We start from the raw sequence: 14,393 nt of genomic DNA, 5'->3' as shown, positions 1-14,393 counted from the left end.
TGAGAAGGACTTAAATAGTTGTGCCTCCTGTGGGAGGAATGGTTTTCTTTATGTTGCCAGTGTATAAGTCCCCAGAGACACAAGGGTCACCCTTGAATCCTTAAGGTTATGAAGTCTCTTATCAGTAAAGAGTAGGGGGCCTTCAAATGGGATGTCTTGAATGGCTTGTTACACCTCCAGGGAAATATCCGTCGACTGCAGCCAAGATGAAGATCACATAGTGATGGTGGAAGCTATAGCTTGAGCCACACAGTCCACGACCAGGCTCATTAGCAATGTTGTTTTGGCAACTAATTTGCCCTCCTCCACCATCGTAATGAACTCCTGATTTGTCTCACCAAGAAGCTTGTCTCTGAATTTCAAGATTTATCCCAAAGGCTGAAATCATATTGACCTAGCAGAGCCTGCTGGTTCACGATCCTAAGCTGTAAACCTCCTGTGGAATAAAGTTTCTTGCCAAACAGATCTAGACTTTGTGTTTCTTTCCCTTTCAAGGTAGAGGCGTGATGTTCCTATCTCTTTTTTTCATTGGCAGCAGCATCTACCAGGGAGTCTGGAGAAGGGTGGTTATAGAAGCGCTCAAATCCCTCTTAAGGGACATAGTATATTCTCTCCATGCTTTTAGCACTGGGAGGTAGGGAAGATGGAGTTTACCATAAAAACCTGACATAGTCCAGGATAGCCCCATTAATAGGGAGAGCTACCCTAGAATGTCCTGAGCAAGCTAAAATGTCCACGAGCCTGGGTAATCTTTCCTGTACCTCTTCTGGTTGAACATCTCCAGGTACAGCCACCCTCATCAACAAGTCTTGATGAGCTCTGGAATTATCAAGAGCAGGACTAGTAGACTCAGTCACTATCTTCTCATCAGGCGATGAAGAAGAACAGACTAAGGCTTGTTGAGGAGCTCCCTTCTCCAATTCCTCCATAGGGGAGTCCCTGAGCACTCTGTCCCCCCTGCACAGCCCCAATACGGGGCAAGGGAAGACAGTGACCTTGCTGCAGATGCTCCTGGCACCTAGGTGATAGAGAAGGGTTGGAAGGGAGTGGAAAGAAGACTCAAGAGGGCCACTGATATGGAGGCAGGACCCAGCAAAGTGCAGGCCATTGGTCCTTACAGTGCTGAGGCTGTGGCTGATACCACAGTGGGCAGGCTCCCCACTGGGGCTGCTGGCATGCTTAGGTCAAGACACATATGATCTGATCTCTGAGTCTGATGAGGAGTCCACTTCCTCTGACTACAGAGGAGCTGACCCCATTGGTACCAGGAAGACCAGCAGAGCGTCTGGAGATGGGGAGACCAGCAAGTTCATCACTGGCTTCCCTCTAGATGGCACCCTATAGAGAGGAGACACAACTGTAAAAGCCACTGGTACCAAATGGTGTTCTGGGGCTGAAGTCACGACCGTTGGAGGGTGCCCTTACAATCTTGGTACTGAGCAAGATCCTTAAACAGCAGGGGAAGCCGGCCCCATCAGGTTAAGCAACAATCTGGCTGCCTTGAAAGCCTTGGGTATAGAGGACACCAGAAAGGGCTCCGGAGTTTGCGGTACCAAAAATTGTATTGGTACTTCAGGGATTGGGCTCAGCAGACCTTTCCCAGGCTCCAGAGTCAGTAATCCCTCCTGAGTTACAGACTGTGTCTGGGGATGACTCCTCTTTGAACACACCTCCAAGTCCTTGCCTCCGCTCGTTGCCTTCACTGTAGACTTCAAAGGCCCTGGTACCAAGACTTTGGGAGACGTATGTTGTCTCTTCTTATGTACCGGCAATGAGAATCTGCCTCTAGGCTCAGTTAGAAGAGGGAGAGCACTCTTAGCCAACTCATACTTGCTCGGTTCTCTTTCTGAGTGGGAAGGTTCCAACAGCAGGTAAAGTGCAGACTCCTTAAGCTGGTACTTGAGTCTGGCAGCCCTGTTCTTTTTCAATTGGACTTTGAACGCTCTACAAATGTCACACATGTCACTCACATGCACCTCTGCCAGACACTTAAGGAAGCTGGGGTGTGGGCAGCTCACTGGCATAGACTTATTACATGAGTGACAGTCTTTGAAGCCAGGAGAATGAGGTATTAGTCCAGAACCAAGCCCAGTATCCAACTAGGAAACCTCTCTCGAAAATTAAGATCCTAAATTTATTTTTATATCTCAATATGTACAAACGCACTACACGAGATCAAAAACTAACTCTACAGGTACCATATACACTATAAGAGGGAAGACTTGGAGATACAAAGATCAGAGCTCCAACAACTGTCACTGGTGGTAGGAAGGAACCGAGGGAGATTGGGGTCAGCGTGGCCTTTTACACATGTGTCGTGGTGCCAAGGCCCAGAGGGCATTTATGCTGCCCCGATGGATAGTGCTGAGGGAAAAATCTCTGACAACTGTGCATGAGGTGCACACACACCTACAGTGGAATGGGCGTACACGATCACTCGAAGAAGAATTAAATTCAAGAGTCTGAAGACTGGAAGCAGGGTGAAACTGCGGCTTCACTGAAGTTAGTGGCAAAACTTCCACTGACTTCAGTGGAGTGAAGTGAAGATTTCACCCAAGATGTTCTCAGTGAGGGATCTGCAACTGGAACTTTGCTAGCTGGTCTAAGATCATACGGCCTTCCACCATGCTTTGATTTAGTGAGCCTTTTTCTGTGTGAAGGATTTTGATTTTTTTAAAATGAAGAGTCTCTTAAGTTCTTAGCTGACATTAGTACAGAAGTGACATAATGTGTTTTTTAAAATTGCTCAGATGCTTAGAGATCACAAGAGGCACGTTTTAGAAATGTAATAAAACAAAACACAACAGGGCACTGACAAAGCCTGAAACAAAAATACTATAATGAAAAAGAAACTTTTTGTATTTATTATGGAACTCTTCTCTCCTTAGAATAAGCCAAGGCATACTGACAACATTAGAGTTAATTATTACTGAAGCAGCCTAAGTGTAAACATAAGAAATACTTTTAAATTCACAGAAAATGAGTGGAAAATAAGCATGGAAGAAGAATGTTTCCAGAATTTCTGGCTGCAAAGACAAATCAAATAGTTATTCAAAGAAGTGCTTTTTCTCTAGAAATAACCAGCAATGCTCTTGGTCAAAAAAATCCACCAGGTACAGCCTTCTTGACGTTCAGGAGGCTGAACTGGGCCCTAAATGTTTACATTCCTCACAGAAACACAGGCAAATCGGATAATTCTCAGTTGCTGAACAAATCAAGTTTAAAAGTTTCATGGTCCATCTCTAGTGTTTTTTGAAAGCATAAAATATTTAAAATAAAACAGAACAATCGTACTGTACCATAGTCCAGAGACTTAAACTCCTGCAATGATGTCACTATGCATGTACCTTCTGAATTTTATTATGTGGTTCTAGTTAGTGTTCAAGGAAAATACCTCACTATATGTTTTTAAGAGGAGGTGTGGGAGAGGGAGCGAAGAATCAGCTCGCTGATAAAATCTTGCAGGAGAAATCCTTTCGAGGAGGCATCTATCTCTGGAATGCAAGGGTGCACAGTCAAAGAAGGGATGCTTAAACTAACACCCATATCACTGTCTAGAGACAAATGAACAGCTCTGTTTCTCCTGTCATCAAAATTAGAAGTGAATTTGTAAGGGAACAGGATCTCAGCTGTCAGCATGCCAGGCATCCCATTCAGATCAACACTGACATTTTATTACTCGCCCGAACTGAGCACTCTCACTGTCAGCAGCAAAACAGAATGTTTGGAAAATGCTTAGGGACACACACAGACAACAAGAGAGATGGCCAGAGTGACTATAAATACAAGGAGGTGGAGAAGAGAAAACACTGACTACAATATTTGGGTGGGGTGCTTGCTCTAATGTTTAGCTTTTCACATCTGGCAAGATTTGTTGTACCCTGCTGTGATGAGTCACTCAAAGCAGTTCAAACAAACAAACAAAAAGGTACTTAAGTCTTTGAGCCTTTTCATTAAATGATGATAGATGTAGCTGTCAAAAATGACAAAACACTGATATAAATCTGACTAAAGAGCATTCAGTTTTCTTTTGCTGCCTGTGATGACCTTAGAAAGCACTGGGATTTATCTGGCTACTGATACTTTCACTCATGCAGAAGTAATAAAAGTATATATCTATTTATATAGATAGCTATAGATAGCTGTAGCTATAATCTGCTGTTAAGTGAGTAGAACTAGATCTGATCCTGAAATATCAGTGATTAAATCACAGAATACCCAGTAAAATATGGATTTGTGCCCCTTTGATAGATGAAGCTAGACTGTACCTCTAGGGCACCGTGATTTGTTGAGGTTAGTGCAGGGATGCACCATCTGGGAGAAATCAAGGAGAGGATGCACCTCTTGGAAAAACAATGCTTCCCAAGCCTGCTTCCCACAGTGTGCCTGCCCTGCCCTAAGGGCTAGCGCAGAGGGAGAAGTCCCCGAGGGCAGGGAGCAAGGCCCCACCTTCTCCCTTCCATTCGCTGCCCGTTTTCAGGCACTGTTCATCCCTGGGGAAACACAGGTAACTGTCCTTGGGCTCCTCAAAGCGCAGGGTCTGCAACTGTGGCAGGCCCTGCACAGGGGATGCTCCAGAGAAGGGAAGGCTCTTTGCACCAACATAAAGGTCAGCCATAATCTAGCCCATAATGGGTGTTCTCGAAACCTAGACACATTGCTCTACCTGTGTTATTTCCTTCCTTGCCCTAACTGTGGCCCCTTCCCAGCCCTGAAGAATGGAGCTACTAGCCCAATCTCTTAGGCTGGGTCACTAGTCGCAGGAGAACTTGGGACAAGTAACCGTGACTGAGTGAGTGCTTGTGACCCATTTTTGTGTGAGTATGGCCCTCGTCCATAGAGCTGAGTGTTTGTTTTGAATCAGTTGCCCTGTACTGGGAGACATTCTCTTTATAAAATAAATGGTAGAAAGGCTTGTTAAAAAAACATCATGCAAGAGATGGGGATAACACTCTGCTCATTGTGAACAGGGGCGCCTGCGGATGCTCCACTGAAGCCGCGGGACCAGCGGACCCTCCGCAGCCATGCCTGCGGGAGGTCCATTGGAGCCGCCTGCCGCCCTACCGCTTGGCGCGCGGCGCGCTGGGGTCTGGAGCCGGCCCTGATTGTGAAGCATAAAAGAAGGGAGGTTAGCTGTGACCTGCACTCAAGTAACACAGAGACCATTATTTGGGGGACTGGCTCATTAATAGTCATCACAGTGTAATCACATCCTCACAGAGGGAAACAATACCAAGAGGCACATTTTAGTCACTGTGGCTCATATGCTGCATGTACAGTGGAGAGGAGAGCAAATCCACAAGGGAAACTATGGTGAGGACACACAGAGTTGGAAAGTGGTTAAGCCCGATGGTGGCCCAACTCCTCCCTTGGCCACATCACCCACTCTGCTAAATATAATATACTGCTAAATATACACAGACAGCCCTTTCACGCCTCAAACCTGCAGCCAATCCACATGTAACAGCAGCAAAGTGGCTTTCTAAAGGGGCAGCACTACTCCCAGTGAGTGCTTTGTGGTTCCCTTCCATAGAGTCACAGAGCACAGCTCAGGGCAGTGGCTATTGTTCTTGTAGGCTGGGAGGACGCTACAGAGCAGTGCAGGAGGGAACCCTTCTGTTCAGGCGAACATACTCCACAGCTGGGGACCAGGATCCTTATGGTCTCCTGGCCCTTTGCTCCCTTTTTCTACATTATTGTCTACCTATCTGCCACCTCCATCAATCCAGCAGCCTCTGAAGAAAGAAGGGAAAATAGGGACTCTGTGGCTCATGTAGAACAGGAGATTTTCTCCACACATTTGTTCCCCTGTATGTTATTTTTTGCAGGAGTGGAACATACAGGCTTCTGATATTAAACTTCAAGATAGAGTATTTGGAATGTGGAGGGGGGGAGGTGTTAAGTGAGACATTTGAAACAACCCAAAGGGGAAAACATAAGAAATTAAAATCCATAGAATCAGCACAGAAACAGGTAAAAATGTGTAGTTTGAGTTATTATAAGTATTACAGAACATCAGGAAGTAAGTAAAAACAAGAAGGAATAAGCACAAACAATATGTTGCCCTTTGCCTGTGGTAATGATTCAGCCCTACATAGCAAGATGCATTCAAAAAAACATATCCAACAAAAAGCAAAAATCCAGCCTAAGACATGCTAACAGAATGGAAATTGTTGGCAGGTAACATGCTACGGCTAAGAAAAAAATCTGAAGAACAAATACCTTATATAGAGAAAAAAAATATTCATAAGTATCTAAGCAGTACTGTAAGAGCCTGCCAGAGTCAGTGGTTGGATGAAATAAACTTATACACAATAAAGCAACATTTAAAAAGGCTAGAGTGATGCAAAAAAAAAAGAAGAAGATATTGTTTAAATGATCTTTTTCATAGTGAAATATGGGGAAAAGAGTAATCCTAGGGTAAGTATTTACATGTAACAAAAGTGAGAAGATATCTTTTCATAATAAACAAAGAAAGAAAGAAAAGAGGCATTGCTCTGGAAGTACAATTCTGGAAAATAAACGTTTTTGATGGTACTATAAAAGTAATTGAACTGTTATCAAAATACATAATTCATCTTTACAATCAGCTGTTACACTAGAGAACAGTACACCAGCTAAAGGAGAACAAGTAGATACAATTTATTTAGGGCTTGTCTACATGGTGTGTTAGTGTGCACTAACGTGTCACACAGTGACTATCTGAGTGGACCCTGCTAAAAGTTCCCAGCTGCACATTGACATAGTACTGTGACCTATATCAACAAACACTAGGGAACTTTTAGTGTGCCACAGCAGGGTCCACACAGAGTGTGTGCAGTGGAATTTGTATCCCAGCTGGTGCACATTAATGCACTACACAGACCTAGGGTATGGCTACACTTGAGAGTTGCAGCGCTGGTGGAGGCTTTCCAGCACGGCAGTTAGTAACTGTCCACATCTGCAGGGCACATCCAGCGCTGCAACTCCCTGGCTGCAGCGCTGGCTGTACACCTGGGTCTGCTTGGGGTATAACCATTGCAGCGCTGGTGCTACAGCGCTGCTCGTAAAGTGTGGCCACACACCAGCGCTGTTATTGGCCTCCAGGGTATTAGGAGATATTCCAGAATGCTTTTAACTAAATTACTCTCTTTGTTTTGTTATGATGCCTCTCTTTGTTTTGTTGTGAACTCGGGGCTCCGGGAGCTGCTTATCTAAAAAACAAACACAGCTCCTGTTTGCTGTGATCAATCTGTAACTGACTGTGAACAATCAATTGAGATAACCCACTACCTTGCTGTGAATGAGGCAGGCAGGGGGATGAGTGTTTGCTTGAGGAGAGAAACAGCGGGGGCGGGGCGGAGAAAGGGAGTCCGTTGGAGCAGCTGCTTATCTGGTCTGCAGGCTGTTTGCAGAGTAAGGGGTAAGGGGTCGGGGAAATTTTCAGATTTTGCAAGGCAGGGAGCTGATACACAGTGTCGGCTCCAAAAATCCACTCTCTCTCTCTCCCCCGCTCCCTGTCACACTCCACCCCACCCCCCTCTTTTGAAAAGCACGTTGCTGCCACTTGAACGCTGGGATAGCTGCCCATAATGCATCACTCCCAACAGCGCTGTAAATGCTGCAAATGTGGCCACAATGCAGCGCTGGTAGCTGTGAGTGTGGCCACACACCAGCGCTTTCCCTACACAGCTGTATGAAGACAGCTGTAACTCCCAGCGCTGCACACCTGCAAGTGTAGCCATACCCATAGACAAGTCCTTAGACTCTCAAAAAAGCTTGTAAATAAAGATTTTCTCAAGAGACTATTAAAGAAGCTCAAAACCCTGTGATGGAAGATAAAATCCTGCCACACATTCAAAACTGGTTAAGAGACAGAAGACAGAGTGTAGGAACAAGTGGCCAGTTCCTTGTGCATAAGAAGTTTATGGTAAAGAATGTCACAAATTAGTTCTAGAACCAGAGTTGTTTACTATCTGTTTATTAACTAGCTTGAAAATGGGATGAATAGCAAACAGAATTTTCTCACAAAACTAAATTACTTAGTTTACTCAAGACTAAAGAAGACTGTGGGGAAAAAAAACTGGGGAGCTGAGCAACATGGTAGATGATTAAATTTACTGCAGTCAAGTGCAAGGTAGCACACACTGAAAGAAAAAATTAAAATACGGTTATTCTTTGTTCAAAAAGGAGTAAAGTATCAGAGTAAAATAAAGTATAGGAGTAAAATATCAGAGTTATGAGCACCTCAGGAATGGAGGTTGTTCATAAGTCTGAAATGTTCATAACTCTGAACAAAACATTATGGTTGTTCTTTTAAAAAGCTTACAACTGAACACTGACTTAATACAGCTTTGAAACTTCACTATGCAGAAGAAAAAATCTGCTTTCCCTTTATTTTTTAGTAGTTTACATTTAACACAGTACTATACTGTATTTGATTTTTTCCCCTTCTGCTGCCTCTGTATGTGTTCAATGTTACATCTGCTACACTTAGTGACAAACGTAAGGTTTTACTAATATTTCTTCTCTTATCACTCCAGAGTGACACTGCTGCAGGAGAGTAAGCTAGATTCTATTCTGCCAAATGAATCATCAACAGATTTTTTTTTAAACCAAGTTCCAATTACAAGCAGTTAGCTCTCAAGAGCCTAAGGATGTTTGCAGGCAAGTAACTTAGTCTTAGAGTCATGCTGTTAAAAGCAATAGTTTATAAAGTGTCAACTATCAATGATTCAGTGGAGGATGAGACCCCTCATTTTCCATGTACTACCAAGACCTTGTTGGATGATAGTCTTTTGGCGCAGTTGCCTCCACCTGGTTGCTGTATTCAGTGTGTGTGTAGACTGCTTCTATATGGTCCTGAATAGTTCAATGAATAGAACTATAGTCATAAGAAAAATAAAACTGAAATAAATTAATACTTCACTCTATTGTAGCATGTAATAGTCTGCATTACACTATAAACTGTTCAATTGTATTTTAAAGTTGAATTTTGGTTTTAAGAAATTCCTGGAAAAGTATGGTGATTAAAAATATGGGTAAATAAATAAGGCCAAAAGCTGGAAATTTGATGTAAGGCGAGGAAAATTAAGTGTATTTGCATTAACTTATTCAGCAAATAATGCTCACAATTTAGTTAGGCTATTGAATCACCTAAATCAATTAGAAGAACTATTACAAAAATCTTTAAAAATAAACATGACACAGGCATTTCATTTTTTCCTGAAATTTATCAGCAATCTTAATGTAATAAAGCTTAATTATAACGTTTATTCACACACGTTTCAGATCAACCTGGAGCCTTGTTGATGAGTCATTAAAAAACGAACAAAACAAACTGAAACAAACATGTGCCCTTTGTAGAAACGCACAAAGAGTTTAAAAAATTACACTGGCTTGGTAGCTATATTAGTTACAAAATGTCATTTCAAAGCTCCATTCTTGCAGTTAATTAGTATATCAACATTCATGTCAGAATGCTAAATGCCATTAATGCTCTTTCATAACTATAGTTTTTGATTCCAGGCCAACTTTTCTAGAGCCTCTTCTAAAACAGTGACTGCAATGTCAGACACACAATTATCTACAAGCACAAAACTGTGGGTGCAACTTTAGAGTCTGGTTTTAGGCATCCTCACAAATTTGGCCATATATGTGTCACCCTGAACTTATTTGAAACTGACTGTACAGTAGCAATGATAGTTTGCCATGTTTTAAACAATAATTTCTGCTTGCTAGGAAAAAAATATTGCTTGTGTGACAAAAGTTTATGTTGCACAGTGCAGCTAGATTATGGCAGTGACAAAAAAAATACAATATAAAACAGGGGTCGGCAACCTTTCAGAAGTGGTGTGCCGAGTCTTCATTTATTCACTCTGATTTAAGGTTTTGCGTGCCAGTAATACATTTTAACGTTTTTAGAAGATCTGTCTATAAGTGTATAATAGATAACTAAACTATTGTTGTATGTAAAGTAAATAAGGTTTTTTAAATGTTTAAGAAACTTCATTTAAAATTAAATTAAAATGCAGAGCCCCCCGACTGGTGGCCAGGACCCGAGCAGTGCGAGTGCCACTGAAAATCAGCTCACGTGCCGCCTTCAGCATGTGTGCCATAGGTTGCCTACCCGATATAAAATATAGTATTTTTTTTCCCATTGCGGAATAAATGACTAGATAATGTATTAGTTTAGGTAACACAATCCTATTGCAGAAGATACACATTTCAGTATACAAATCTCATAAAAATGTACAGCTATTAGATAAATATGTACTTCTTTAATCTTCACTGTACCTTTATCTCTGTTTTTCTCCTTCCCTAATGAGTCCAGTTTCTTTCTTAAGGATTTTTTCCTCTTTTGTCCATCTAGAAGAAAAAGAATAATAAATATGTAAGGAGAAAGAATAGTGAAATATCATTATCCATAAACTAGAATATATAGGGTTAAATTGTCAATTGCACAAGTGGGCATACTGAGAGCGAAAAGGGCATAAGGAGCCTTTTATGTGTACGTGTACGTGTATGTGTACGTGTACGTGTGAGTGAGAGACAAATGCCAGGGACAGTCACAATCCTTGAGTTCAGGGGAGCACTGAGACTCTTTCCATTCTGTGCCCCTAAGAGGGTCTATGAGGAGGTCGGACCATAGTATGCACATCCACCCACACACCAGTTTGCACAGTGCTAATGAGGCCAATTCAATTAGTGTAGATGTGGCCCATTCCCAACAGTTGACAAGAAGGGGTGAATATCAACAGAGGGAAAATTACTTTTTGTAGTGCTAACGAGGCCAATTCAATCAAAGTGGATGTGGCCCATTCCCAGCAGTTGACAAGAAGGTATGAGTATCAGAGGGAAAATTATTTTTGTAGTGACCCAGGCTTAATTTGATCGTGCCAAGTTTGCAAATTAATTCCAGTTCTGCAGTTTCTCGTTGAAGTCTGTTTTTGAAGTGTTTTTGTTGAAGAATGGCCAGTTTTAAGCCTGTTATTAAGTGTCCAGGGAGGCTGAAGTGCTGGTACATGATAGCATATATCACATTGGTAGATGTGCAGGTGAACGAGCAGTTGATGGTGTAGCTGATGTGGTTGGGTCCTATGATGGTGTCCCTTGAATACATATGCGGGCAGAGTTGGCAATGGGGTTTGTTGCAGGGGCTGGTTCCTGGGTTAGTATTTCTGTTGTGTGGTGTGTAGTTGCTGGTGAGTATTTGCTTCAGGTTGGGGGGCTGTCTGTAAGCAAGGACTGGCCTGTCTCCCAAGGTCTGTGAGAGTGAGGGATCGTCCTTCAGGATAGGTTGTAGATCCTTGATGATGCACTGGAGAGGTTTTAACTGGGGCTGTACGTGATGGCCAGTGGTGTTCTGTTACTTTCCTTGTTGGGCCTGTCCTGTAGTAGGTGACTTCTGGGTACTCTTCTGGCTCTGTCAATCTGCTTCTTCACTTCCCCAGGTGGGTATTGTAGTTTTAAGAACACCCGATAGAGATCCTGTAGGTGTTTGTCTCTGTCTGAGGGATTGGAGCAAATGTGTTTGTATCTGAGGGCTTGGCTGTAGACAATGGATTGTGTGATGTGGTCTGGGATGAAAGCTGGAGGCATGCAGGTAAGTATAGCGGTCAGTAGGTTTCCGGTATAGCGTGGTGTTTATGTGACCATCGCTTATTTGTACTGTAGTGTCCAGGAAGTGGATCTCTTGTGTTGACTGGTCCAGGCTGAGGTTGATAGTGGGGGGGAAATTGTTGAAATCCACGCGGAATTCCTCAAGGGCCTCCTTCCCATGGGTCCAGATGATGAAGATGTCATCAATGTAGTGCAAGTATAGTAGGGGTACAATCTGAGGAAGCATTGTTCTAAATCAGCCATAAAAATGTTGGCATACTGTGGGGCCATGTGGGTACTTACAGCAGTGCTGCTGATTTGAAGGTATAAATCGTCCCCAAATCTGAAATAGTTGTGGGCGAGGACAAAGTCACAAAGCTCAGCCACCAGGTTTGCCATTACATTATTGGAGATACTGCTCCTGATGGCTTGTAGTCCATCTTTGTGTGGAATGTTGGTGTAGAGGGCTTCCACATCCATAGTGGCCAGGATGGTGTTTTCTGGAAGATCACCAATGGACTGTAGTTTCCTTAGGAAGTCAGTGGTCTTGAAAATAGCTAGGAGTGCTGGTAGCGTAGGGCCTGAGGAGAGAGTCCACATAGCCAGATAATCCTGCTGTCAGGGTGTCAATGCCTGAGAAGATGGGGCATCCAGGATTCCCAGGTTTATGGATCTTGAGTGGCAGATAGAATACCCCTGCTCGGGGCTCTAGGGGTGTCTCTGTGTAGATTTGTTCCTGTGCTTCTTCAGGGAGTTTCTTGAGCATATGGTGCAGTTTCTTTTGGTACCCCTCAGTGGGATCAGAGGGTAATGGCCTGAAGAATGTGGTGTCAGAGAGTTGTCTAGCAGAGAATTGCCTAAGTGTTAGGTATTACTGTTAGACCAGTGGAAACCAGATTCCACAATCCTACCACTTATGCCTCACCTGTAGTCATGGGGCTATATTTCAGTTACACTGATACAGAGCTAATATCTTGACAGGACAGGTGGGGAGGAAAACAAGACTCAAGGAAGAATTCTGATAGTCATGTCTGATGGTTGCTATTTGAACAACTTCAAAAACAGGGGCGGCGGGACCTGCGGGAGGTCCACTGAAGCCGCGGGACCAGTGGACCCTCTGCAGGCATGCCGCCGAAGGCAGCCTGCCTGCCGCCCTCGCGGCGCCTGCAGAGCGCCTCCCACGGCTTGCCGCCCCAAGCACGCGCTTGGCGTGCTGGGGCCTGGAGCCGCCCCTGTTCAAAAACCAGATTCCTCAGACAACAAGCTTTCAATCTGTGTATGTCCAGATCAGTTCAGATGGATAAGCATTTTAGAAGAAAAATTGTTTCAATATAGTACATTTAAAAAAAAAATAATTCTATGAGGTATTAGGCATTGAAGAGTTCATGTTGCAGGGTAGGCAGGTTTCTTCTTGACTCAACTATTTCAAAAGGCTGGCTACCATTATTTTCTTAAGAATATAATGAAAAGTCAACAAAAATGACATTATAACAGGTATAACCTCAATGCTCTAGGTTAAGTTATGTGCCTGCTTTAACTTGTCACTTTTTTGGGTTCTAAAACCAAAGAACTATAATAGACCTATATTGAATGTATGCACTAATCTAGCTAGTGATTAATGCATGTTTACTCTTAACATGCTGTTTTTGTAATACACAAAAGAAAACGTATACTATATTTTTTCATTTGTATGGTAGCAAGAGCAACAAATATCGCCTCAGCATGTTTTCTTATACAAAGCAATTTCACAAACAGGCTTTATGATTAGGGTTATTCAGCAGACATGTTACCATATAACAGTATTATTCATACTTTCTACCATTAGGTAGACAGAGCAATTTATATACACTTTCAAATATAAGCCTGAATACTGTCCCTGTTAAGAACAAAAATGTCAAATTCTGCTCTCAATTACACTAGTGTAAATCAGAAATAATTCAACTCAGGTTCAGAATTTGCCCCACATTTGGAGATATCCTCCATGTGAATTTCTTTCTTTCTTTTTTTTTTTTTTATAAATGTCTACAAATTTTGGTATCTCTACATTTTAGACATTGAAACTTCCATTCTATAATAGCGTTGCAGACAACCAAAAGACACGCTTTCTGCCCAAATAACATTACGAAAAGGACCATATTTACAGCAATGCTGTTTTACTCTCAATACACTCAGCTGAAAGCGGTGTCAAGCATTGGCATAAGAAATATGGGCAAGATTCTAAAAAATGCACGAGTAACACTTGCTGCACAAAAAAAATCAGGATTGAACACATGCAAATGTATGTATGCACGCAAAGCCCCAATTTACACACGAGTGAGCCTTAGCGTCTACATCTTTGTACATGTGCCTTTGCAAGCTGGGACATAGTGCACAAGTTGTCAGGACCAGAGAAGGGGTTTGCAGCAGAAAAAAGGACTAGTATGGGGCGGGGGAGAGAATCTAGAGAAGAGTCCTTAGCAGAGTGCATCCTTGGAGAACAGAAAGAAGCCTTAGAATACTAGGGGAAAGATACTCATCTGGTAGTGTTGGTCATCGTCCATTCCTTTCCTTTGAACCTTAGCTTTGAGTTGATGGTGGATATAAAGGAAAACCCGTGAAATGAAGAACAAGTGGTGGGAGAACAAAGTGAAGGAGATCCAACAACTTGTCCACACCCATGACATGCATGGATTTTTCAATACTACCAAAGCCCTTTACAGACCCCACACCCAAGGGCTAACTCTCCTTCGATCCAGGGATAGAGTCAACATTTTCAAGGACAACAAAATCAATCAATTCACGATGGAAGGAACACTTTGAAGACCTCCTGAATC

General features: G+C 42.7%; 1 protein-coding gene across 3 annotated transcripts in view; it reads right to left on the bottom strand.

Annotated features, from left to right (window-relative positions):
* The window catches only part of ARHGAP6 (Rho GTPase activating protein 6), a 507,104-nt gene that overhangs the window by 53,704 nt on the left and 439,007 nt on the right, over nt 1-14,393 (bottom strand). For all 3 annotated transcript variants that reach the window (XM_044985802.1, XM_044985939.1, XM_044985866.1), the window contains exon 3: nt 10,276-10,347. In XM_044985802.1, coding sequence (XP_044841737.1) covers nt 10,276-10,347 — 72 coding nt within the window. The remainder of the gene's footprint in view (nt 1-10,275; nt 10,348-14,393) is intronic.

The sequence above is a fragment of the Mauremys mutica genome, chromosome 1, assembly GCF_020497125.1.
Source record: "Mauremys mutica isolate MM-2020 ecotype Southern chromosome 1, ASM2049712v1, whole genome shotgun sequence".
NCBI classification, from domain to species: domain Eukaryota; kingdom Metazoa; phylum Chordata; order Testudines; family Geoemydidae; genus Mauremys; species Mauremys mutica.
This window is presented reverse-complemented; position numbering and strand designations above follow the sequence as displayed.